The sequence below is a fragment of the Lepidochelys olivacea genome, assembly GCF_965140295.1.
Source record: "Lepidochelys olivacea isolate rLepOli2 genome assembly, chromosome: 12".
NCBI lineage: Eukaryota > Metazoa > Chordata > Testudines > Cheloniidae > Lepidochelys > Lepidochelys olivacea.
In genome coordinates, this window is record NC_140422.1 from 39,325,457 (window position 1) to 39,348,980 (window position 23,524).

Genomic DNA, 23,524 nt, shown 5'->3' on the forward strand with positions numbered 1-23,524 from the left:
TGGTAAAGCGTTCCCTAGACATCCCTCGCCAGGAGCTGTGAGGGTTCATGTTTCTTTGAGATCCTCGGAGGAGAGTTGTGGGGCTTAGAGTTGTAGACTTGCCGGTTCTGATTATTAGAATGGATCGGTTTCTGGTCCTTTGTGACAGCAGCCGCTCTGAACCAGTTGCTGCTCTAGACAAGCTAGGCCATCACCACCATCATAGCCATGGCCACTTGCACAAGAAGGAGTCACTGAATGATTATCTGCCCATTGTGCCTGTGGGGTTGAGTCAGGCCTGGGCTAGACACATGTGCAGTGCTAATTCAATGCTCAGTTTAACCAGAGAGGTGAAGAGGAAGAGGATGTCTATCCTGACCTTCTAACCCCCCACTAGTGCTTCCTCTTTTGACTTGGGTGCTTCTATCCTACTTTTCTTTGGTCCTGCATCTGTGACCTTTGCTCACCCGAGGGCTTTGGCTTCCCCTGTGGCATGGGTACTGCATGCAGGAAAGGGTTACTTTTTTCCACCATTGAATATTTCAGTTTGCTTTGTTCTGTGCAATGCATATTTCATACACTGTAGCTTCCCAGCTGGCACAAGCCTGTAAACCCTGTAAGCGTGACGGGTATTCTCTCTCTCTCTCTCTCTCTCTCTCGCTTTATTTATTTGGGGGTGGGGGGTTGTTGTGTTTTTTTTGTTTTTTTTCCAAATTGCTCACTTACACGAGAGCCAGCCCCCAGTCCCTAACAATAGGGGGCTATCAATAGATAAATGGCTTCACAGCTGTATATAATGCTACACTCTAACCAGGGCTTTTATGGCAAGTAATTTTCTTATGATGAGGCTGCAAAGAGAGCTACACGGGACGTATGGGTTGCAAGGAGCTGGCAGCCGGAGGACGCTGCAGCAGCGGGGCTTTGCTTCTCCCCTTTTTCAAGATCGTAATTATCTCGTTGCTTATCCATATGCAAGATGTCGTTCTGGACGAGAAACAGCGCTGCTCTGGCCATTCCTCCCCACATAGCCGCCAGTGTCTCCTGGCCCTTCCTCCTGGTCCCCCCTTCAGGTCTCTGCCATCTGTTAGGAGCATGCTGACTGCTGCCTACACCTACATATAGGCACAGAAGAGGAGCTGCAGGGTTGTGGGTCCTTGCCAGACACCAGGTAACACATCCCATCATCAGGAGCTGCCCCCTCTGCCTTCACTATGTCAGCGTGTACAAGAGGTGTGTCTCTTGTTTGTATTGATCTAAAACAGAGCTGGGCTTTGGATCCGGCTGGAAGCAGCCAGCACCACGTCCCTGTGGCCCCATGGGGGAGGGGGGAGGCAGAGGGCTCCATGCGCTGCCCTCCCCTCCAGGCACTGCCCCCCGCAGCTCCCATTGGCCGGGAATGGGGAACTGCGGCCAATGGGAGCTTTGGGGGAGGTACTCGCAGGGGAGGGCAGCGCACGGACCCCTCTGCTCCCCCCCCCCCCTCCAGGGGCCTGAGGGATGTGGTGCCGGCCGCTTCCGGGAGCAGCGCAGGGCCAGGGCAGGCAGGGAGCCTGTCTTAGCCCCGCTGCACGCCGGTGCCACCCCAACCCCCTGCCCTGAGCCCCCGGCTGCACCCCAACCTCCTGCCCTGAGCCCCCTGCCGCACTCCACACTCCCTCCTTCACCCCAACCCCCTGCCTTGAGCCCCTTCCTGCACACCACACCCCCTTCTGCACCCTGCACTCCCTCATGCACCCCAACTCTACATTCACGGCCCTGCATGCAGTTTCCTCACCCAGATGTGGCCCTGGGGCCAAAAAGTGTGCCCACCCCTGATCTAAGATCTTCACAGAGTCAGGGGAAGAGCTGCTTGGTTACCAAGGTATCTGACACCCCCTATGAAGAGCTCACCTGTGAAGAGTACAGGCAGGCTTTCTTGCAGGGCTGCCCATCAAGGACCCAATCCTGTAAGACACTGAGAGCCTGAGGACCCTTAATGCCAGTCCAGGTGATGGTGCTCAGCACCTTGCAGTATTGAGCCTCCGATAAGAGTATGGTCAGAAAAGTTACTTTGCATGATTGGTTCTGTCTGTCTCTCCAGGTGTTTACGTGGCCCATGGGAGAATAGTGTCTGGCTCTGCTCTGTTGGTATGGTCAGTCGCATCTCTTGCCTTTTCTGACAAAAATAAGTTCTTGCTCCTTCTCTCTCCAGCTAGCCCTGCAGATCCAACCCAGCTCTGGGAGAGGGAGCTGGGGTCTCTCCTGATTTCCACAACAGTGTAAATTACATTCTGAATGCAGATTCCAGATTCCTGGTGTTGAGGTGTGTAATGGAAGGGTCTCTGGGAGAGTTTGCTGCACTGACCACTAGAAACAACATTTTTACACTTCTAAACTGCGCAGCTTTGGTCAGGAATCATTGAGTGGAAATCACACCTGGAGCCGCGCAATGCCCGCAATTGTCCGGTCACTGTACAAAGGGTAACAGCGCTTTAAAAGACCCCCTGTCCTCTCCAGCATGCCCAGGATGTCTAGTGCTACACACATTCAAGAGGGAAGACACGCCCTCTGAGATTGCTGATTTCTTTAAGGGGCCTCAGTTTACAAAGCCATAAACCGTTTTTCTAAATGAATGTTAAAAATAAAATTGGCTGTTTATACTTTAAGACAGAGGGGAGTTGCCATCCCATCTGGGGAGAAGATATTGTCAGGCCATATATTTTACTATCCTGAAAGCTGGCCAGTTTGTTCTCCTTTCTAGCTGCCCTGGGACACATTTTCGACATATGTGCAGTGCTTTTCTTTTATTAAACATTGCACTTACTGAGAATGGGGGAAATGTATTTTTCCTTCTCTAGGGAGTTCCCTGTTATGGATAGAAGGGGAAGCCAAACTTTTCCGTATGGGGATGAGTTATAGTTTGGAGGGGACAGCCATTTTCTGTATGTTTCAGCAAAGGACACCAGTCTGTTCCTTGAAGCATGGGGGTCTCTTGCTGTGGGTGAAAGGGGGGAGCAGTCTTTTCCTGTGTAGATGGACACGTCATGCTGCAGGTTGAAAGCAGAGGCCTCTTCCTGTGAGGGAGTGATTTCATGGGTGGGTGGAAAGAAGAGAAGCCTCTTTCTGGGAAAGATGGTCCTGTGATGATGGCAGCTTGCAAGGCTCCTTTACACTAGAAAGAAGAATGTATATGATCTCCATGCGGGGAGATCCTGCATTCGTCTGCTCAGCTGCAATTGGGCAGAGTTGCAAAACTCCCAGTAGCAGCTCTATTAAGATGCAGTAGGTTTGTAAGCTTGCAAGCACCTGTGTGGATAGTTTTCAGAGTAGCAGCCGTGTTAGTCTGTATCCGCAAAAAGAAAAGGAGGACTTGTGGCACCTTAGAGACTAACAAATTTATTTGAGCATAAGTTTTTGTGAGCTACAGCTCACTTCATCGGATCCATGCAGTGCAAAATACAGTGGGGAGATTTATATACACAGAGAACATGAAACAATGGGTGTTACCATACACACTGTAACAAGAGTGACCAGGTAAGGTGAGCTATTACCAGCAGGAGAGCAGAGGGGGGAGGGGGAACCTTTTGTAGTGATTATCAAGGTGGACCATTTCCAGTAGTTGACAAGAACGTCTGAGGAACGGTGCGGGGTGGGAATAAACATGGGGAAATAGTTTTACTTTGTGTAATGACCCATCCACTCCCAGTCTTTATTCAAGCCTAAGTTAATTGTATTCAGTTTGCAAATTAATTCCAATTCAGCAGTCGCTCGCTGGATTCTGTTTTTGAAGGTTTTTTGTTGAAGAATTGCCACTTTTAGGTCTGTAATCGAGTGACCAAAGAGCTTGAAGTGTTCTCCGACTGGTTTTTGAGTGTTATAATTCTTGACGTCTGATTTGTGTCCATTTATTCTTTTATGTAGAGACTGTCCAGTTTGGCCAATGTACATGGCAGAGGGGCACTGCTGGCACATGATGGCACATATCACATTGGTAGATGTGCAGGTGAATGAGCCTCTGATAGTGTGGCCAATGTGATTAGTCCCTATGATGGTGTCCCCTGAATAGATATGTGGACACAGTTGGCAACGGGCTTTGTTGCAAGGATAGGTTCCTGGGTTAGTGTTTTTGTTGTGTGGTTGCTGGTGAGTATTTAATCTATCCAACTATACTCTTATCCCAGCAGAAGAATCTGTCCTATCTTGGGGCCTCTCCTTCTGCCCCTCCACCCCCACGAACATGATACGGTTCTGTGGTGACCTAAAATCCTATTTTCGACGTCTCCAACTCAAGGAATATTTCCAACACACTTCTGAACAACATACTAACTCACAGAGACCTTCCTACCAAGACTACAAAAAGAAGGATTCTAGGTGGACTCCTCCTGAAAGTCGAAACAACAGACGGGACTTCTACATAGAGTGCTTCCGCCGACGTGCACGGGCTGAAATTGTGGAAAAGGAGCATCTCTAGCCCCATAACCTCAGCCGTGTAGAATACACTGCCATCCACAGCCTCAGAAACAACTCTGACATCATAATCAAAAAGGCAGACAAAGGAGGTGCTGTTGTCATCATGAATAGGTCGGAATATGAACAAGAGGTTGCTAGGCAGCTCTCCAACACCACTTTCTACAAGCCATTACTCTCTGATCCCATTGAAGGTTACCAAAAGAAACTACAGCATTTGCTCAAGAAACTCCCTGAAAAAGCACAAGAACAAATCCGCACAGACACACCCCTGGAACCCCGACCTGGGGTATTCTGTCTGCTACCCAAGATCCATAAACCTGGAAATCCTGGATGCCCCATCATCTCAGGCATTGGCACCCTGACAGCAGGATTGTCTGGGTATGTAGACTCCCTCCTCAGGCCCTACGCTACCAGCACTCCCAGCTATCTTCGAGACACCACTGACTTCCTGAGGAAACTACAATCCATCGGTGATCTTCCTGAAAACACCGTCCTGGCCACTATGGATGCAGAAGCCCTCTACACCAACATTCCACACAAAGATGGACTACAAGCCATCAGGAACAGTATCCCCGATAATGTCACGGCAAACCTGGTGGCTGAACTTTGTGACTTTGTCCTCACCCATAACTATTTCACATTTGGGGACAATGTATACCTTCAAATCAGTGGCACTGCTATGGGTACCCTTATGGCCCCACAGCATGCCAACATTTTTATGGCTGACTTAGAACAACGCTTCCTCAGCTCTCGTTCCCTAATGCTCCTACTCGTGCAACATTGATGACATCTTCATCATCTGGACCCAAGGAAAAGAAGCCCTTAAGGAATTCTACCATGATTTCAACAATTTCCATCCCACCATCAACCTCAGCCTGGACCAGTCCACACAAGAGATCCACTTCCTGGACACTACAGTGCTAATAAGCGATGGTCACATACTATACTGGAAACCTACTGACCGCTATGCCTACCTAAATGCCTCCAGCTTTCATCCAGACCGCACCACACGATCCATTGTCTACAGCCAAGCTCTACGATACAATCACATTTGCTCCAACCCCTCAGACAGAGACAAACACCTACAAGATCTCTATCAAGCGTTCTTACAACTACTGTACCCACCTGCTGAAGTGAAGAAGCAGATTGACAGAGCCAGAAGAGTACCCAGAAGTTACCTGCTACAGGACAGGCCCAACAAAGAAAATAACAGAACGCCACTAGCCATCACCTTCAGCCCCCAACTAAAACCTCTCCAACGCATCATCAAGGATCTACAACCTATCCTGAAGGACGGCCCATCACTCTCACAGATCTTGTGAGACAGACCAGTCCTCGCTTACAGACAGCCCCCAAACTTGAAGCAAATACTCACCAGCCACCACACAACAAAAACACTAACCCAGGAACCTATCCTTGCAACAAAGCCCGTTGCCAACTGTGTCCACATATCTATTCAGGGGACACCATCATAGGGACTAATCACATCAGCCACACTATCAGAGGCTCGTTCACCTGCACATCTACCAATGTGATATGTGCCAGCAGTGCCCCTCTGCCATGTACATTGGCCAAACTGGACAGTCTCTACGTAAAAGAATAAATGGACACAAATCAGACGTCAAGAATTATAACATTCAAAAACCAGTCGGAGAACACTTCAATCTCTTTGGTCACTCGATTACAGACCTAAAAGTGACAGGTTTCAGAGTAGCAGCCGTGTTAGTCTGTATTCGCAAAAAGAAAAGGAGGACTTGTGGCACCTTAGAGACTAACCAATTGCAATTCTTCAAGAAAAAATCTTCAAAAACAGACTCCAAGGAGAGACTGCTGAATTGGAATTAATTTGCAAACTGGATACAATTTAACTTAGGCTTGAATAAAGATTGGGAGTGGATGGGTCATTACACAAAGTAAAACTATTTCCCCATGTTTATTCCCACCCCCACCCCCAGCTGTTCCTCAGACATTCTTGTCAACTGCTGGAAATGGCCCACCTTGATTATCACTACAAAAGGTTGTTCCTCCCCCCGCTCTCCTGCTGGTAATAGCTCACCTTACCTGATCACTCTCCTTACAGGTTTCAGAGTAGCAGCCGTGTATGGTACCAACAGGGTATATGGTAACACCCATTGTTTCATGTTCTCTATGTATATAAATCTCCCCACTGTATTTTCCACGGCATGCATCCGATGAAGTGAGCTGTAGCTCACGAAAGCTTATGCTCAAATACATTTGTTAGTCTCTAAGGTGCCACAAGTCCGCCTTTTCTTTTTGTGTGGATAGCGTTCTTTGAGGTAATGTTTTTTAACTGAAACACCTTCCCAGCCTGCCGCTTGCACGGTATTTCTGATAATGAAAGCCAGTGGGAGCTGCAAACCCATCACTGTTCAGAGATCTTTAGGCATTTTTAAAGAATATTGTTTGCTGGGCATCGTTTGTGATGTGTTGCATGTGGCTGTTGCACTAGGCTGGACGTCCCCTCTGCTATTGGGGTGCAAAAGACAGGCTGGGAGTCAACTAGAGTGGGAGCTAGTCCCCGGCTCACTGGTTGGTGGAGCAAGAGAACGAAGTTTGGTTATGGGACAGGAGTTAGAAGTCTGGAAAGAGGGAGGAAATGTGTAAGAAACTCCACTTGCTGTAGTTGTCCTTTATTCTGTTAAGGAGGAATGACCTGTAGAACATGGGCCTTGGCTCAGATTATTTACTGTATCCCTGAAATTCCCTGCTAGCACAATCAGCATTGTGCTGTGTGAGGATATCCCAGAGCACATTGGTCCTTGCTGGTGTTATGGGGGTTACGCTCTATGTCACTGAGCTTTCAATGCATCTCTCCAACGATTCCCAGCCATTTTTCAGACCCTGCAGGAGTCCCCTTGTGCTACAACATAAACATTTCCTGTCTGAGAGAGAACCTGTTTTTCATCGCTGCTGGTGACTAGTCTCTAGACACAGACTTTAAGAACAGGATTTTCAGTGTAGGTACAGAATTTCTTGCACAACCTCCTATCATTGCAAAACGTACTTGGCGTTTTGCAATGATATTGATGGCTGGTGTGACACCAGCTTCTATTTGAGACCTCATGTGGTGCTCTATGGTGCAGTAAAGTGTACTTGCCAAACCCAAGAGAGCCCTGTAACCCCTCTGCACCCCCTTGCCAGTTGGCAGTAAGAGATTCTTGGATCACAGATTGATCCTTGCTGGAGTTAGGGGGTAATGCTCCAGGCCACTGAGGGGTTAATGCAGCTCTCAAACAATTCTCATCCCTTGTGATCTGAGACCCATTCAGAAAAATCAGACTGCAGATTTGCTTGTTTAAAGTTTCTCTCGTCAGCGTTGTAAGTGAATTTAGTGCGAGTGAAAGGGAGGGGCTGTTAGCACTGGCTTGGGTAGGCAGACAGTTAGTGCAAGAAGAAGTAACTTGAAGTGCTTGCATTTAACTTCCTGTGAGCAAGGCAGGAGAAAGAGAGTCCTTGGGATGGATTTGAGCGAGGACCAGATGGTGACTTGGTGAATTGGGATCAGGAGGGCATTCTGGTTGGTAGACGAGGAAAAAATCCTCAAGAATGAGGAAGGGAGCTGAGCGGGCATTGAGGCTGGGGTCTGGAAGTGGGTGGAACATGACCTGAGCTGTGCATTCTTGAAGGTGGGCTGGGATGAGACTTGTCAAACTCACGCTTGTGACATATAGCTCAGATTGCAGAGGTCGGTTTACACATTGACCTGTGGGGCCACCACCTGCAGCATATCCTTTCTGTCCACCTAAACTTCTCAGTAAGGCTTCTGAAAAGCAAACAGTGGCAGGATGTTAATTGATTCTCTGCCTGGTTCTCAGAGAGACTGGCTGCCTGCCCCCAGCACAGAATCAAAGCAGGCATTGGAAGTGCACCTCAGAAATATCTCTCTAATGAACAGTGCGCGGGAAGCGGGAAGATGTGCTGACATCTCGCCTCATTTATTATTTTCTGAAGACTGCGAACAAGCAAGACAGCACTATGGAGCTGTTGGCATTTCTGGAATAATGTTACACTTCTCAGTTATGGTGTTAATGTAGATCAAGAAGTTTTTTGTCCATAACGTAATTGCAAAGATGATTGACCTTTCTCCGTCTTGGTTGTTTACTGTGGTTCTTGCGAGATCATCTGGTGTGAATCAGTGCAGTAACTTTTAAAGATCAGCATCACTGGAAAACATACATTTGCTTTTGTGTGTCAAACATAGTAGCAATTGCTGTAAGTACAGGGTTCGTTTTTAAGTGAAAATGTTGCAAGTCAGTCTTGCTTTTGCCCCTTTGCTTTTAAATTTATAACCTTCCAAGATGAAAAATAAATTGATTGTGTTATTCCCAGTCCTTTTACGAAGAGTTAACATGGCAAAAACAGATGTGAAATGTGGCTTTGTAGATTAGTCTGGGCTTTGGGGTTTTTTGCTCTATGTTCTCTCCCTAAGGAGCAGAAATCTGCCTTCCTCCAGCAAGAAGAAAATTGTACTGTGTCTAAATTGCCTCCTGCTTGCATTCTGCAGGATGCTGCAGGACTCAATGCTCACAGAAAAGATAATGCATGCACAAAACATGGAACTTAATGGGGAATGTTTAATTATGAATGTATCTGTGAAACCTGATTGCCTAGGAGACTGGTAATATGCTAGCGAACCTTTTACCGCTAGGACATCAGCTGAAATCTGGCCCAGGTAGATAGTGATTAAAAGGTGCTGTCTGGTAGCTGGTTTCTGCAAATGAGTTAATGGTCTCAGACCCCTTTGTAGAGGGCAGGAGCCTGCATCCCAAAACCACAGCTGGCACCCTCGGCGAGAGGCTGGTGATTGAAAGTGCCATGCACTCCGTCCTCTCTTTCTACAGATGGCGTTTTCAGGCAGAGCTCATGGGTTCAGCCTGCCCCTTGCACAGGGTGCGGTTGGCTTTCCTCTCCTTCGGCCATCCAGTAGATGCTGGGAATGAAGATTCACCGAGCTGGCTATCTGTGCGAAGGGAAACAGGAGGCTAGTACCTCCTTGGTCTGGGCTTACGTTGGGCTGTCTGTATAGCTAGGCTGGGGAGGGGTCATTAGGTGGTAGCTAGGGGTTACAGTAAGGGTTTCTTGTATTAGTAGCACGCTGCTCTGCAGTCACCCTTGACCCTGGGAATCTTCAGATTAGATAATGCCCTTTCGAGGGGTTGGAGAATGTCCGCAGAGGCGCCGAATGCATGGAAGCTCTTCGGAAAGGATTGAGGTGTGGAGCAACATGGTAAATGAGGCTTTGCATAAACTCTGCCTGCTGTCGGGAGCTTTGCTGTGGGTGTGGCAAGAGGAGGTGGGTGACAGGGAGAAAGTCATTGAAATAAAATGTCAAGCTCTAAAACTATGCCTTAGGGGCAAACATTGCTCTGCAGGTGTAGAAATCGAGCTGAGCGTGCAGAAGCGGCCACGGAAATAGAAGCAGCCGTTGGCTAGTGAGCTCCCAGTACTGAAGACTTCTTATAGCTCCTCTGGGAGGTATTATGGGCCAAATGCAGCTCTTTTCTGCCATGGCATATGGTTAATTAGTTTTCTGTGTGATACAGTGCATAGAGACCGCTCTGTAGCCAGTATTGTACAGCCATACCATGTACAGTATGTACAAAGGGTCTGAGTTAAATTTTTTGCTCTGTTACAAATAGTTTTTTCCCCCATGGTCTAATGTTTTAAAAAAATTATTAGTTGTGAGAGTGTTAGTAAAATGACTGTTGCCTATAGCACATGTCCTAGTTTTTGTCTCCTTACTAGACACTTAAAAAAAGGTAGGATTGCTTACTGATTACTTGGTTCAAAATAATTTACTTACAAATGTAATGTGAGGAAACACCCCAAGCCCGGTTAGCCAGCACATTATAATACTGATTGTGGAAGTGGGAATATATTGTTAAGAATCATTTTTTTCAAATTTAAATGATCTTGCTGCTTTTTTTCATGTTCTGTCAGTGATCGTGGAGGGCACAGCTGGTACATTTATGACATATGTCCCACTAGAAAACATCGGCATTATCACTGTCTTCAGTTACTGTGTGCTGAGATGATGTTGCCTTCTGTGCACAGTGTCTGAGTTTGAATCTCTGCAGGTCCTAATTAGCATAGGCAGATTCTCTCGTAACTCAGGTTTCTCTTCAAGGTCACTATTTGGTAGCACTCTGTGTTGCGTGACACTCATCACACTGTAATGATAGAGGAACTTGTCTATAATTACTTCTTATCTAGTGAAATACTCAATTTCCAGTGAAAGAAAAGGAAAGTCCAGAACTGATTCAGTGCAGTGCACTATAGAGATGGTAATGATGGTTGCAGTGATTTTTTTCCTGTGGGTGGGGAAGTCTCTCGTCTGTGTAAGATGTTCCCACTGTGGTCTGTTGTTAATAAGACACATCCGCTTGAACACTGGTCCCATCATGCTTTCATTAAAGTCTGTGTCCGTGAGCGAAACATGTTTATGTTGTGTTTGAGGCCTGAATATTTGGAGATCAGTGAGCTAGGCCAGGAAGCAAGGAGGAAGTAGGATGTTGACCATCTCACTTACATAGGACTGTATTGCTACAAGAAATTTTCGAGGGACCTGCGGCTACAGCCCAGACCACACTTACACAGAGCTCACCTCATAGAATCATAGAATCATAGAATATCAGGGTTGGAAGGGACCCCAGAAGGTCATCTAGTCCAACCCCCTGCTCAAAGCAGGACCAATTCCCAGTTAAATCATCCCAGCCAGGGCTTTGTCAAGCCTGACCTTAAAAACCTCTAAGGAAGGAGATTCTACCACCTCCCTAGGTAACGCATTCCAGTGTTTCACCACCCTCTTAGTGAAAAAGTTTTTCCTAATATCCAATCTAAACCTCCCCCACTGCAACTTGAGACCATTACTCCTCGTTCTGTCATCTGCTACCATTGAGAACAGTCTAGAGCCATCCTCTTTGGAACCCCCTTTCAGGTAGTTGAAAGCAGCTATCAAATCCCCCCTCATTCTTCTCTTCTGCAGGCTAAACAATCCCAGCTCCCTCAGCCTCTCCTCATAACTCATGTGTTCCAGTCCCCTAATCATTTTTGTTGCCCTTCGCTGGACTCTCTCCAATTTATCCACATCCTTCTTGAAGTGTGGGGCCCAAAACTGGACACAGTACTCCAGATGAGGCCTCACCAATGTCGAATAGAGGGGAACGATCACGTCCCTCAATCTGCTCGCTATGCCCCTACTTATACATCCCAAAATGCCATTGGCCTTCTTGGCAACAAGGGCACACTGCTGACTCATATCCAGCTTCTCGTCCACTGTCACCCCTAGGTCCTTTTCCGCAGAACTGCTGCCTAGCCATTCGGTCCCTAGTCTGTAGCTGTGCATTGGGTTCTTCCGTCCTAAGTGCAGGACCCTGCATTTATCCTTATTGAACCTCATCAGATTCCTTTTGGCCCAATCTTCCAATTGGTCTAGGTCCTTCTGTATCCTATCCCTCCCCTCCAGCGTATCTACCACTCCTCCCAGTTTAGTATCATCCACAAATTTGCTGAGAGTGCAATCCACACCATCCTCCAGATCATTTATGAAGATATTGAATAAAACCGGCCCCAGGACCGACCCTTGGGGCACTCCACTTGATACCGGCTGCCAACTAGACATGGAGCCATTGATCACTACCCGTTGAGCCCGACAATTTAGCCAGCTTTCTACCCACCTTATAGTGCATTCATCCAGCCCATACTTCCTTAACTTGCTGACAAGAATACTATGGGAGACCGTGTCAAAAGCTTTGCTAAAGTCAAGAAACAATACATCCACTGCTTTCCCTTCATCCACAGAACCAGTTATCTCATCATAAAAGGCGATTAGATTAGTCAGGCATGACCTTCCCTTGGTGAATCCATGCTGGCTGTTCCTGATCACTTTCCTCTCATGCAAGTGCTTCAGGATTGATTCTTTGAGGACCTGCTCCATGATTTTTCCAGGGACTGAGGTGAGGCTGACTGGCCTGTAGTTCCCAGGATCTTCCTTCTTCCCTTTTTTAAAGATTGGCACTACATTAGCCTTTTTCCAGTCATCCGGGACTTCCCCGGTTCGCCACGAGTTTTCAAAGATAATGGCCAGTGGCTCTGCAATCACAGCCGCCAATTCCTTCAGCACTCTCGGATGCAACTCGTCTGGCCCCATGGACTTGTGCACGTCCAGCTTTTCTAAATAGTCCCTAACCACCTCTATCTCCACAGAGGGCTGGCCATCTCTTCCGCATTTTGTGATGCCCAGCGCAGCAGTCTGGGAGCTGACCTTGTTAGTGAAAACAGAGGCAAAAAAAGCATTGAGTACATTAGCTTTTCCCACATCCTCTGTCACTAGGTTGCCTCCCTCATTCAGTAAGGGGCCCACACATTCCTTGGCTTTCTTCTTGTTGCCAACATACCTGAAGAAACCCTTCTTGTTACTCTTGACATCTCTGGCTAGCTGCAGCTCCAGGTGCGATTTGGCCCTCCTGATAACATTCCTACATGCCCGAGCAATATTTTTATACTCTTCCCTGGTCATATGTCCAACCTTCCACTTCTTGTAAGCTTCTTTTTTATGTTTAAGATCCGCTAGGATTTCACCATTAAGCCAAGCTGGTCGCCTGCCATATTTACTATTCTTTCGACTCATCGGGATGGTTTGTCCCTGTAACCTCAACAGGGATTCCTTGAAATACAGCCAGCTCTCCTGGACTCCTTTCCCCTTCAAGTTAGTCCCCCAGGGGATCCTGGCCATCCGTTCCCTGAAGGAGTCGAAGTCTGCTTTCCTGAAGTCCAGGGTCCGTATCCTGCTGCTTACCTTTCTTCCCTGCGTCAGGATCCTGAACTCAACCAACTCATGGTCACTGCCTCCCAGATTCCCATCCACTTTTGCTTCCCCCACTAATTCTACCCGGTTTGTGAGCAGCAGGTCAAGAAAAGCGCCCCCCCTAGTTGGCTCCTCTAGCACTTGCGCCAGGAAATTGTCCCCTACGCTTTCCAAAAACTTCCTGGATTGTCTATGCACCGCTGTATTGCTCTCCCAGCAGATATCAGGAAAATTAAAGTCACCCATGAGAATCAGGGCATGCGATCTAGTAGCTTCCGTGAGCTGCCGGAAGAAAGCCTCATCCACCTCATCCCCCTGGTCCGGTGGTCTATAGCAGACTCCCACCACTACATCACTCTTGTTGCACACACTTCTAAACTTAATCCAGAGACACTCAGGTTTTTCTGCAGTTTCGTACCCGAGCTCTGAGCAGTCATACTGCTCCCTTACATCCCTCACAAACATATGCAGCAATGCATATGCATATGCAGCAATGCTGGTGAAGACAAACTGACGTGCGACTGAATCCGGGAAGTGCCGAGCCGGAGGTGCAGCGTCCTGGATGAGGAAACCAGGGGGTTGATGCTGAGAGGTAGAGGGGCGGGGGATGGTATGTATGGAGCGGCATGGAGAGGAGGGTAGGAAACCAGGGTGACATGAACTGGGAGGAGGAGGAGATGGGAGTGCACATGGTGTAAGCTCAGTGGTTTTGGTTTGAGGGCTGCAGCAGCGGGTGCACGGTAGGGTGTGAAGGGAGATCCATGGCACTGGGCACATAGAGAAGAAGCAGGTGGTATGGAAGAGAGGCAGAAGAGAAAGGACAGGAGACTAGGGGGCACCAAGAAGGACAGGGGAGGCAGATTCTTTATCCATGTGGAATGCCTAAAATGTTCTAGATGTGAAGCGCTTCAAGCTTTGGAAGTAGAAAGAAGCTTTCCTCTCACCCCTCCCATCCCCCTCCACTGCTCACCCCTCCTCCTTCCCCCCCACCCAGGTGTAACACATGCATACCTACTGCCTCTGGCCATCGTAAAGGGTTCCGGAGGGGATTGCTGCTGTCACAGGCCTCACAAGATCTCTTGGAGCTGGCCTTTCCCCGTGAGAAGATTTTACGAGGCCTATCAAACAGGACTTCCCCGCCTGAGGACTGTGGGCCGTATGCATCCGGCGCTCGTTTGGAAAAAGGGTGCCTGTAGACCCTTGGTGAGGGGTGGCTGGAGGGCATCAGCGGGACTGCACTGAAACACACGTTCAACTTTTGCGCTTTGTGTGAAAAGCTTGTCTTTGTGTTGGTACTGTGCAATGCCCCTTTGCTCCATAGTGCAAGGCTACCTCTGATGAAAGGTCTGCCTCCATTAACGTCCACTATAAACTCCTCTCCGGTGGCTCCCTACAGAGAGGGGCAGCATGCATCAGGATTTGCAGGAAAACAAATGGCCACTCTGAGCAAATCAAAGGGCTACTTGTCAAGTGGGAACTCCCACCTATTTACAAGCCGCTGTTGCTTCCGGCTAATGAAGAGGTAAAATGGAAGCATTGAAAATACGCATTTTATAATCACCCTGATTTATTCCGTCAGAGGATTTATTACAACCTTTTATTTTCATGTGTGGAAAATGTAATCTTATCTAGTGCGTCGGCGGGTCCAGTTCAATTTGCTGAATCCGGTTTACAGTGGAAAACTATCAAACGCCAGCCTTCTAGAGCACGCCGTCTGAATGTTAAAGTTGCTAGAATACAAAGCAGTTGAAACGTGCATTAAAATATGGTACTTGGAGAATAGGATATCTATGCAATTAGCAATCTGATGCTTTCAGCAGCTGCGTGTAACTTAGATCCAGTGTATCAACAAAGGATACCTTTGAGATTTGACAGAGTGAGGAGCTAGCTAGCTAGCTGTATGATGCTGCGGTGAAAGCCCGGAATTTGAAACGTGTAGCAGAGTGTTCGGCTTGGTGTGTGCCTGTGATTTGGGCCTGTGTCGAAGGTGAGCAATTGTAACTGATAAGTGCCTTGAACCCTGAATTTTAATTTATGCTGTTTTCCAGCAACATGAGCTGCCGGCACTCAAGTGGTTTGCATCCTCTTTGGACACTGGGGAGCAGTGCCAGTGACATTCCGAGTTCAGTAAGCAAAATCCTATTAAGATAACGTCACGGCCTTTCTGTTTTACTGTTTGCAAGCCAGCCATAACATCATTAAATTACACAACAGGGAGGTGCCTGCTGCCAAGGAGCTCTGCTCTAGATAAGATGTGGCTTGAGCCTCTGCCAGAGTTTGAGTTGATATGACAAGAAATTTGGAGCTTGTTCAAGGTTTGATTCATGCAAGGAGGAGCAGCGTGCAGGTAAATACCACGCTGGATTCTTCACCCATGCAGCTAAAGATACATGCCCTCCCTTCCTTTAGGGACATGGCAAGTGTTCTGCAAAGACCTTTTATAAGGACAGGTGAAAAAACCCGGGCACATTCCTGCACTGCAATGCAGCACAGCTTATTCTTTGTAGAGTGCTGGGCGGGTTGTGCCTAAAGAGGTTGCTGTTGCCTGATTTACATCAATCTTTGTTTCAACATCTAAGAAAAGAAAACATCAAATCAAGTAGGAGCTGCAGAATAACCAAATGCAGCTACTAGTGAGTTCAAATGTCATTCTCAATGTCTCCTGTATCCACCTTTCTGGAACTGAGGGGCAACCTTTCAGATGAAGGACTTGAGTTCAGGGGCTCAGACCATTAATTAAATGCATGTACATGGGGGATAATATATATCCTGTCTTTTAGATTTTTAGCTGAGATGTAGCTTCAAGTGCTTAGATCCAGTTGAAACTCACACTGGTTTTACTGGAGCACGTGTGCTGAGAAATGATTATTTTTAAAGCCAAAGTGACGCTTCTTTGGCATCATTTGTAAGAAGCTGTGTTATCCAATGGTTAGAGCCTGTGACTGAAGTGAAAAGAGCTCTACTCTGGGCTGAGTCACTGAATCACTTTGAACAACTTGCTTTGTCGTTTGATGCCACAACTTTACCAGTAGGAAAATGGAGTGAAGAGAGCCCTTCTTGGAAAACTGCACATGGCCTCTAAGCTGGGCTTTCCCAGGGAAATGAGTTACCAAAGGTGGTTAAGAAAAGGTCTTTCTGGTGTTTTGAAGTGGAAAACCTTTGTTACCATTTGACAGTTTTGTGGAGGTGCTAAGCCTGGCACGCTGCGGGTTTCAGACTGTATTTTATTTCTTTGGGCACAATGCCCAGAAAGCTCCAACGCTGTTTGTGGAGCACACCTTTTGGAGCCGCAGCCACGGAGTCACTGCGAGGCAGGGCCCTCGGTGCATCAGAGCAGCCCCACCCGTGAGAACTGACTTCAGTATCTTGTCTGTGTTGCAAGAGCTACAGTACCTAAGTGATTTGAAAAACTTCCTTTATGGCTGTTCATGATGAGGATCCTCATGATTAGGCTGTATATGAGCAGCGCCCACGACAACCTCTGTCACTGCACTTGTTGTCTCTTATGCATCTGCATCCTCCCAGTTATAGAGCTATATACGTTTTAGGGACAGCTGCGTTACCATTCTGGCTCAGACCAGTGTCCCGTCTTGTCTGGCGAACTTCCTGTGATTCTTCAGATTCATGGGATCATCATTTTACAGTCGTAGCTTCAGAACTTGCTGTTGCGGGTTTGAAGAATGCTGAGGTGTCTCTGTAGCCTTTGCATTCTAGAGAAGCTGGAAGGACACCTGCCACTCTCTCGAATACATCGGGTTTCATTTTCTCATGTCCCATTTCACAAAAATGAAAGGTGTCGCACTGAGAGCTCTGCAAAGTGAAGTCTTTTAATTATCCACACAGCAGGCAGCAGTGCAAGCTTTCCCCATGCTACCTTCCCTCATCCAATATTGTGCTTCACACCTGACCTGGCGGGACCCCAATGGAGTGTGGTGGAGTACAGTTTCCATTCCTGGCCTTTCTGAAGAAATTGGATACAGAGTTGTGCCGATGGTGATAGAGGTGCTGGTGCTGTGGATACTAAAATGAAACCCATCAGCTCGTTCACCAAGCAGCTGTCAGACGGTAATGCCTTTTTGTCTCTGGCAATCCAGGCTAGGGTTGAGTAAGTGAAGACCCCCCTGGCCGTTTACCAGAAAAGCTTAGGTTTTGGTCTTGCTTTATTTTCTCCCAGCGCACAAGTCGGTCAGCAGCTCTGACCTGACATATCAAACGGTGTATTTTGCAGGGTGCTCCTGGAATATATTTCTCTGGATCTGGTGTTACCTTAATTATACCAGGGTTACAGTCTTTTGGAGGACGCGGCCAAGCGTCCCATGACAGGTCGAAAGAGAAGGTTCTGCTGCCTTCCCCAGGAGGGCAGGAGTTCGCTTTTTTCCCATGCCAGGCAACAGGTTGCTGGAAGTGCCAAGTGGCCCAGCTGGTGTCTGGTGTCCTCTGCAGCTGTCATTTCAAAGGCTGAGCCATCCACCAACCCACAAAATTATCCCAGCTAAGCTGGCTGCTGTCACTGCTAGACACACAGACTGGTTGGCAACAGCTCTCTAATGGCCAACTCAGGCTATCTTCTCTCGTCATCTTTATTTCCCCCCATCAAAGGCTCCATACTAGACAGGAACTGCCTTGCCAACTCCGGAAGGTTGGGTGTGAGTCTTTGCAGTGCACACCCGTGGTGATCTTGGAGGCATCGGAAAGGGTAGCTCGAGAGCAATGCATGACACCTGCCCTTGCAGGAAATGTGACACAAGCAGCAAGAGCCTTTTCTTCTTGCCAAGGAACCTCCCTCCCCACATTCATACTCAATGAACAGACTTCTCTGCAGACATGGATCAGCTGTGCAGCACACTGACAGGGAGAAGCTGTCATGCTCACACTCGAAGGGCTCCTCAAATTATGTCCCAGAGAAACCATTCACGCTGCTGCACTGCTTCTGTGACTGGCTCCCGCAGCAAGGAAGGCTGGGCCAGGCATTTCAGATGCACCATTAGATAAAAGGAAATGTATGAACACAGGTCACAAGAAGTTAGAAGGCACGACTGATGGCATGGTGTAGGAGACTGCCCGTAATGCTAGGTGAGAGGCACTGCAGGAAAAATGCTTGTCAAGCCAAGAGAGCTTGCTCTCCGCTGGAGAATTGAGGGCCAAGCTCAGCTGGCCCAGAGAGATACAAATAGTCTCCAACAGGGAAAGAATCCTACTACTGAATGTGTGTTAAGCACGTTTCCTCCTTGGGGGACGGTTAAGGAGAACAAATCTATAATAGATATATACGAACCTCTCTTCCAGGAGAGAGGATTACCTTTAGATTTGGCATTTTAATTTACAAAGTCTGAGAACTGTGAATAACTTTTGCCACCTCCTGAAGTAACTGTTCATCCCTCCTGTATTTATGTTTCCATGTAGCTCTGTATGTCAGAGCAGAACAGGGTATCCATCTTCCAGTCACGTCTCTGAACCTAGAAATCATCACAGTAGTGGAGCAGACAGTTAATCCATGTCAGACGCTCTTTGTTCAGGTTAGAGGAAGGGAATGTGGGACTAGTGGTGAGGAGTTAGGGTCATAAATTCTTATCCCTTCTCAGACATGTGGCACCTGTGTGATGCAGGCAACTCAGCCGTATTGCTGCGGGAAGAGCAGGGGCCTGGGCTTTCTGAGTAGCAAAAGTAAAACACCTAAGAGGAAACCCATTTTTGAATTTGGTTTACAGCATAAATAGCCCATGAAACTGGCTGCTGCAGCATGTTATTGAGGCAAATAATTTAACGAGTAAAAAACAGAAAAAGAGCTGAACAGAATAATAATTGCTTTAAACTAGGTGGTCCCAGTGGTCCCATATGGCCCTTGAATCTATAAATCTAGGTATGGTAAAAAATGCAAAGGTCATCAGCCTTTCTGCATCAGAAGTACGGTCATCTCCATCAGGAAGTCATTTCCCTGCTGAGATGTTGTTTCACAATTGGCCAGATGCATTAAGGAGGTGTCTCCCTGTCTCTGGAAGAAGCTCCCATTGGTTGTTGTCAGGGTTCGGGTACCAAACTAGCTAGATGAGGGTTTTCAGTATGACAATTCATGTGTATCAATAACTATGCATAAACATCAATCCCGTCTGAGCTAGAAGGTGTTTACTAAGCTTAGAACTTTGTCCTCTCTCTGCTTCTCAGTTAAAGCAAGAGATACAGCAGATGGACTGAGAACATCATGGCTCACAATCAAAGGGAGTTCCAAAGGCACTCCCTGCCTCTCTGAGCCTTGTCACTGAGGAAGCTGTAGCTTAGGGGTGGAAATCTGAGGTGGCTATCGCTATTGATGAATGAATATTTGTCACTGCTTTGGAGAATGCATTTGTTCTTCATTTGCTCTAGGTGACCCCCGGCTTAGATGGCAAAGAAGGGGAGCTTTTCGTTAAGGGGCCTACAGTATTTCGAGAATACTGGAATAGACCTGAAGAAACAAAAGAAGCTTTCACACCTGACGGCTGGTTCAAAACAGGTACTGTGCTGGTCCCACTGGGGTGTGCGTGAACAGCAGGAGGGGAGGGGAAGTCGGTTTGTTCCACAGGGGTCTTCCTGCTGGCCGGTTCATGGAACAGTGCCAACACCAGTTTCAGTAGGGGGCACCCTGCAGATCTTTTCTCCCTCTCCCATCTGGCTGGAAGCAAGGCACAGCCACAGTGCCCAGCTGTAGGAAGAATGTGGTGGGTGGGTGGGCATATCACTCCATTTTTGGAGTATGTGGCTGAGTCCTTGGTTGTCTGGGTGTGGGCAGGCTCTCCCAGATTGTGATTGTCTTCAGAAATAGAAGCTTGTCTAGATAGGCTCTTCAGTTTCGCTATTCCCATACCAGTCAATACGCCCCACCCCTAAGCAACAGAGAGAGTTTTAGTCTGTATGCTTGCAAACCTGAGAAGCTGATAAATATGTATACATCGATTGAATTGAAACCTGAAAAACAGTAATTACTTAGCACTGTTCATAGGGGACTGATCCTACTTCCATTGAAAATGGTGGCAAAACTTCCATTGACTTCAGTGGGGTTGGGCCCTTCATAATTACAACATAATCAGCAATGGCAAACCTGGCTGAGTATTTAAAACAATGGATTGTAGAATGAAGAACAAAGAAGATGCAGGAAATGCTGTAATAAGGACTGCAGGACATGGTCACGAATTTTTCAGTGAACTCTTTAAAATGCCGTGGGAAAGGTCAGTGTCAGCAAATTCAAAACTCAGAAAAATTTGGAATTGTGGAAATGTTTTGGTTTGATGTTTTCGAAACAAATTCCAGTTTTCTAGTTCACAACAAAATTTTATTTGGAAATTTAAACTAATTATAGAAAAATAATTAATTTTTAAACTGGTCAAAATTGAAACAAAACGTTTTCATTGACCCAAAATGATTTTTTGGTTTTTGTTTTGGATTTTTGGCTCATGAGAATTGTTGAGATCTTGACTTTTTTCCCTGATTTGGGACAGGAAAAAATGTTGAAATCTCAGCAATGTTCATTGGATGGGAAAACTGTTTCAGACCCAGGTCTACTATTCATTTTGTTCTGGATACCAAGTTACAGTGTCTCCAATGGCACCAATACAGTTTGCTTGCCGGTCCCATTCCTGCCAGGATGGTAGACTATTTCTGAGCAGGAAACAGAAACCCCTGCTCTAAAACAGGCTCTGATAGCAGCAATCTGATGAACAAAACCATGTAATGTCTAGGTTCAGCCCAAACCAGCACAGGCTGAATTTCAAACACTCATGCCCAGTCTCCCAATCAGGCATTATTTCCCAGAACTGTTGGCGACTAACATGCAGTAACAAATTCAAGAAAATGAGAAGCTGCTGACAATTCCTGAACAGAAAAGAAGTGATTTTTCCTTGAATAAACTCAGAATGTGCACAGCCAAAGCTCCGCATTCCTGGTGCCACGGAGCTGCACTCTGAATGTAGGTACAGTAAGAAAATAGCCCGGTCCCAAAGTGAGTCTCAGTGTAACGACACCGCAGGACACCTTGTGAAGTTGTGTTTGGCATGTTAAATCGGCCAGGTAGTATCTCTGTATTGCTCTGTTCCCATTATCTCTATTAGTGGCAATGTGCTGTTTGAATTATAGACTAAAGCCACACACTATGTTTGTCCTCTCTGTATCCAGCCTGATTGACCATCAATCTTGTGGGTGGCCAACCAGCTAGGGTTGTTTGGGTTGGGTTTAAATTTCCATATACCCAACCCTAACGCAACTAGAGCACTGCAAATCCGCAGAGAGCAGTTTTATATCCGTGGATCGGATGCAGATACAAATTTTGTATTCGCCCAGGGCTTTAAACATAACTAGGACTGGCTTTTCCATTTCCCCCCTGGCTGCATGTCAGCTGTGCCATCTCTGGGCTGAGTTTCTGGTGCCCTCTTTGAGGCCCGTTTGCTTATTTTGTGTTGCATAAGAAAAGCTTTACTTTTTTAAACTTAATGATGGAGCTGCGACACCGCAAGTGTTGCCACTGATCTTGGTATCATGCCAGCAGCGGTGTTTCATGACACGGTGTCAGCAGGCACTGCAAAGTGCAGGGCAATCAGCTTTAGAAAAATTTTTAGTCAACGCTCCTGATGAATATTTCAAATGCAAAAGAATAGCATGCATTAATTATTGTAAAGAGATGTCTTTAGGAGAAAATGATTCTGAAATTCGGTTTAATTTCATTGTAATGTGCTGCAAACAGGAAGGGAGTATGTGTGTTTAATTGGCTCTCGGGGGTAAGGCCTGGAAGATGCCATGCCTTTGTCACAGGCCATTAGCGATACAGACTGCATAATGAGAGAGTACAATCAGCTCACAGCTGCCGGCTCCTACAGGGAGAGAATGATATTAAATAGAAATCAGTATAAATTAAACTTAACCCTTTCACTAGCCAAATTAAGCCTATCAGTCAGGAATACTGGGGGAAGTGAGAACAGCAGTGGGTGAGGGATGGGTCGGAGGGTGCCTGGGAGATTTTCCCACTAGCAATCCACCAAGTCTGGCTTCATCTTTAATATTTTTGTGGCAATGTTGGCAGGAGTGGGGGGGATTTTGAGATTTTTTCCTTCTGTTTTCCCCAGCCCCATCTTTCTTGCATTTTTTTTCTTCGGACCTTTTCCCCCGTCCTTTGCAGGTGTCATGCAAGCTTATTCCAGGGCTAGTGTGGCTCAAATAACCAGAGGTGCTATATCGGCAGTGAAACCATAGCCCCTCCTAGACCATCATGTTTGCTTATTGAAAATGAATATTTATTTTCATTCTGAAAGATGGAGAGCTCCCAATCCTTGAAAGAAGCCATTCAATAGAGCCAAAGCTTTTGTATGTTGTAGCTAGGTGGCTGTTACTGAGAGCGCTTTTAAGAATGAATTGAATGTGTTAACTGGAGTTCATTAACTTTGCAGTAGAGGGCATACTGCTAGAATGCAAATGAGATAAAATATAGCTACAGTACAGTGATCATTTACAGATAATGCACTAATATTTGTAAGTGTGTGCATGTGGACACAGCTCTTGGATGAGGGAAGTGACTTTACTTCTGATTCTTCAGTTTCTGAACTGTTTTAACATCCCTCTAGCACTGATAAAACATCAGCATGCTAAAACCCTAATCTGTGTCCCAGGTACCGCTACATGCAGATGTCTAGCGCGGATGAGGGACCCAGCCTAGTGTGATCGCAGGCTATTGACAAGGTTTTTCAAGCACTCTTCAAGGACATATGGAAGTGTGTGCTCAGCGGGAGTAGAAATGAGATGTGAGGAGAGTAAACTTGGAAACAGTGTGCAGTGCTATCACTCATAACTCCTGAGCTGTAATTGAGCATTCAGCTGATTGTTAATGACAATCCTAGAAACCAGCAGGTCCACAAATGAAGAATAATTACTGCAAGGGAAAGCACAGAGTGTCACTCTTGCTACACCTTGTGACGGGTCTATCCAAACAAAGGCACATCTTTGACATGTCTCTGTCTACACAATGAGGATGAGAAGAAGGGAGAAACATGCAACTGTCCGTGGCTCTCATGACACTTAAGAGTGTAGTAAACAATAAAATAAAATCTGTGATGATGGTAGAACAAGGCAGAGAATGCAAATCCTGGGCTGATCTTCACACATAACAAGTGGCAACTGCAGAGTGTTCAGAGAAGTGTGTCGTGTTTGATACAATTACCAGATAACAGGCTTTGTGCACTCAGCTCCCATGCATCGCTATGCAAATTCAACCTTAAATCTCTCAAGATGGCCAGTCAAGTCTCATTGTTC

General features: G+C 46.7%; 1 protein-coding gene across 1 annotated transcript in view; it reads left to right on the plus strand.

The window, feature by feature from the left end:
* ACSF3 (acyl-CoA synthetase family member 3) overlaps positions 1–23,524 on the plus strand; it is a 105,761-nt gene that overhangs the window by 40,522 nt on the left and 41,715 nt on the right. The window contains exon 7 of the mRNA XM_084644853.1: positions 19,619–19,745. Within this exon, the coding sequence (XP_084500979.1) occupies positions 19,619–19,745 (127 nt within the window). The remainder of the gene's footprint in view (positions 1–19,618; positions 19,746–23,524) is intronic.